This window comes from Arachis ipaensis, chromosome B04 (assembly GCF_000816755.2).
Source record: "Arachis ipaensis cultivar K30076 chromosome B04, Araip1.1, whole genome shotgun sequence".
In the NCBI taxonomy this organism is placed as follows: Eukaryota; Viridiplantae; Streptophyta; class Magnoliopsida; order Fabales; family Fabaceae; genus Arachis; species Arachis ipaensis.
Window position 1 is genome coordinate 120841909 of NC_029788.2, and position 2725 is coordinate 120844633.

At 40.4% G+C, this 2725-nt stretch overlaps 1 protein-coding gene across 1 annotated transcript; it reads right to left on the reverse strand.

The window, feature by feature from the left end:
• LOC107635081 lies at positions 285–1732 on the reverse strand. The gene is made up of 4 exons (XM_021122603.1): positions 1541–1732; positions 1391–1467; positions 610–1297; positions 285–524 (listed from the first exon to the last, which is right to left on the reverse strand). Exons 1-4 carry the CDS (start codon positions 1730–1732, stop codon positions 429–431), a joined length of 1053 nt encoding a protein of 350 aa, XP_020978262.1. The 3' UTR covers positions 285–428.

The window sequence follows — 2725 nt, forward strand, 5'->3', positions numbered from 1 at the left end:
ATTTCAATACTTCAAAAATACATATTCAAATAAAACCAAATGCTTTAAGATAATATAAACTTTTATTTTTAAACATACATATAGTCTCATAAAAATATATAGTCTCATGTGCATATTAAAATGAGCTTCACAAGGATAAATATTTAGTTCTAATAAATCAATTAGTAAAACCAATTTAAAATCATTTGATAATAATTTTTGTGAGTATAACTAAGTTCAAAGTCCCATATATCAAAATAATTATAGACGTAAAACCAAACCATTATAAATGTAAAGCCTACTCACAACATGGTCCTAAGGGACTGAAGATATCGAACCCGGAGTGCCAGAATCCAAGGTGAGGAGGATTGACGTAAAATGAAATGAATGAGCGCAGAATTTGGATCGAGGCGGTGGCAGCAACTTCCACGGCTACATCGCAGATGTAATCATAACATCAACAGCTCCAACCGTTCCATGATAGCACTAATACCAGTACTCAAGATAATTTCCAGTAGAAACGCAACAAAAGTAGGGCGATAGTACTAAAACAGAGATATATTATCGCAATTAAAACCAGAGCATGTAAGAAAAGAAGAAAATATAGCAGAGTAAAGGTGGAAGCGTTACAGTTTCATACATGGAGTCAGAACAGGGGAAAAATTGTGCTGATTTAGAGACAAGAATGAAGGGGGCGTAGGGCTGAGCAAGATCACAACAGGGACGGAGACGGTTCATTAGTAGTGACGTCGGTGATGCTCCCCTGACGACGAGCTCCGTTGATGGCAACAACAGACGCGACGATGGTGAACGGCTCCTCCATCGCGACTCTTTCTTCCTCCCTTCACTGGCCGACTCAAACTCTCCCTCTTCATTCAGCAATGACGGTGACCCCCAACAGAGATGGCGGTAGTTGAAGCTTAGCGGCGACGAAGACAAGGCACGGCGGCTGTAGCAGTTCGACGGCGGCGAGGCAGAACAGCGGTAGTCCTTTTTTCGCGTCTCCTCTCTCGCACTCGTCCCTCCTCTCGGACGCACCTCTCTCGGTTTTGGCCTCTGATGGCGATGCAACTGCAACGAGCTGGACGCGGTTGGCGGCAACGCGACGGGACACGAACGGCGTGCTCCAGGCCGGCGGTGATGAGGTGCGACTCTCTCTCTCCTCGCATGGTGGCTCGGCGTGGACAGCTCCCGCCTTCCTCCTCCATTCTCTTCTCGCAGTCTCCCCTTTTCTCTCTTTCCTTTTTCTTTCTTTCTTTTTTCCGTCAGAGTCTGGGTGTGCGTGCTGTGAGGAAGCGGGTGTGAGGGGAGTGAGAGTGTGTGCGGTAGTGAGAGGTGAGTGAGTGTGTTAGAAGAGGGTTAGGGTTTGGTTTGAAAAAAAGAGGAACAAGGGGTATTGTGGGGATTTTACATATCATCACATGGCATGGTATCTTCCAAAACTTTATCAACCCACAAAAACAATCCACACCATTTCTTACCCACTGTCTGCACATCAAAGAAAATTCAATCAGCAAAATTTATATCCATAAATACAGCAATCAACAACAACAATACTTACATTGTAGTTTGGGCAACCCAGGAACGGTCTTCCTGGATTAGAATCCGTCCCTGACCATCGCAGCACTGGTCTCGACCTGCAGGCACACCATTCTGGCAAACGAGCTTCTCTGTTTCTGTTCATTCTCCTCATGATGCTTCCAAATGATCGTGGGTTGTTCGAGCTCCCAGCTGCATTGCTCGTGCTAGCCATAACCGACGGGTTTCAGAGAGGGAGAAGAGAAGAACACAGCACCGACGAGAAGAGAGTAGAGTGAACAATGTGGCCTTGAAATTTGGGAATTAGGGTTTTAACTTCACTTGAGGGACCAAATTGAGTCGGAAGAGTTTACTCTGCCACATCAGCTAGCCGTTGTGAGTCCTACATGTCAACGACGCTGCCAGCTAAGCTTTCCGGTTGCGCCATGTGTCCATAAATTGCCGGAAGGACAACTTTGAGTCCCGGACTGCAAGTTCGGGGATGACTCTGAGGAACTTTTAAGTTCAGGGACTATTTTGAGGCTCGAGTGCAACTTCAGGGACTACATTGAGGCTTATCTCATCTTTTATGGTTTATAGATAAAAAATTAAAAATACTCTTATCTTTTTTAGATCAACTATATATAATTATAAATTAAATAGTTATGACTGTTTTTATCCATTGTATATGTTGAAAAGTATGGAATAAATCATATAATAAGGTGTGTATATAGCATAGCCACAAGTTAATATATAATTTTATACATTTACATTTACACTATTATATATTATTGCATAACATTATTTAGTTATAAAGCAAGCAAAAGGGGGACAGAACACTTGTGAAGATGTTGTTGTGATTTTGAAACATTATTTAAACATTATTTGGTGTGGCCAAGAAGAGCATGATGGGTATTTGGGTAGGAGTGAAAATGAAAGTGGCTTAAATGGATGCACCATAATACAAGAAGCATATGATGAACAAAGTGATAACATTTGATGTTTGATTTATTAGTTTATCAGTTCTCATTATTTGTTTAAAAGACAAAATATTCCTACATAATTAAAAAAAATTTAATTAATCTCTATTTAAATAATTAGTTTAAATGGTCATTGATATATCAATAAGTCATAATTTATAAAAGTCACTTAGATCAAATACTTGATTAGTGAAAAATCAATTAAAAATTTTTAAATTGTGAAGAGATTTTTTGTCTTTTAGGCAAAT

Excerpts from the sequence above, each read along its gene's own strand:
- LOC107635081 (XM_021122603.1), bottom strand. The coding sequence starts at position 1,732 with ATGGCTAGCACGAGCAATGCAGCTGGGAGCTCGAACAACCCACGATCA. Across the intron at positions 1,468-1,540 it reads TGGGTTGCCCAAACTACAAT|ACAGTGGGTAAGAAATGGTG; the intron begins GTAAGTATTGTT and ends TTTGATGTGCAG. Across the intron at positions 525-609 it reads CTGACTCCATGTATGAAACT|TACTATCGCCCTACTTTTGT; the intron begins GTAACGCTTCCA and ends TCTCTGTTTTAG.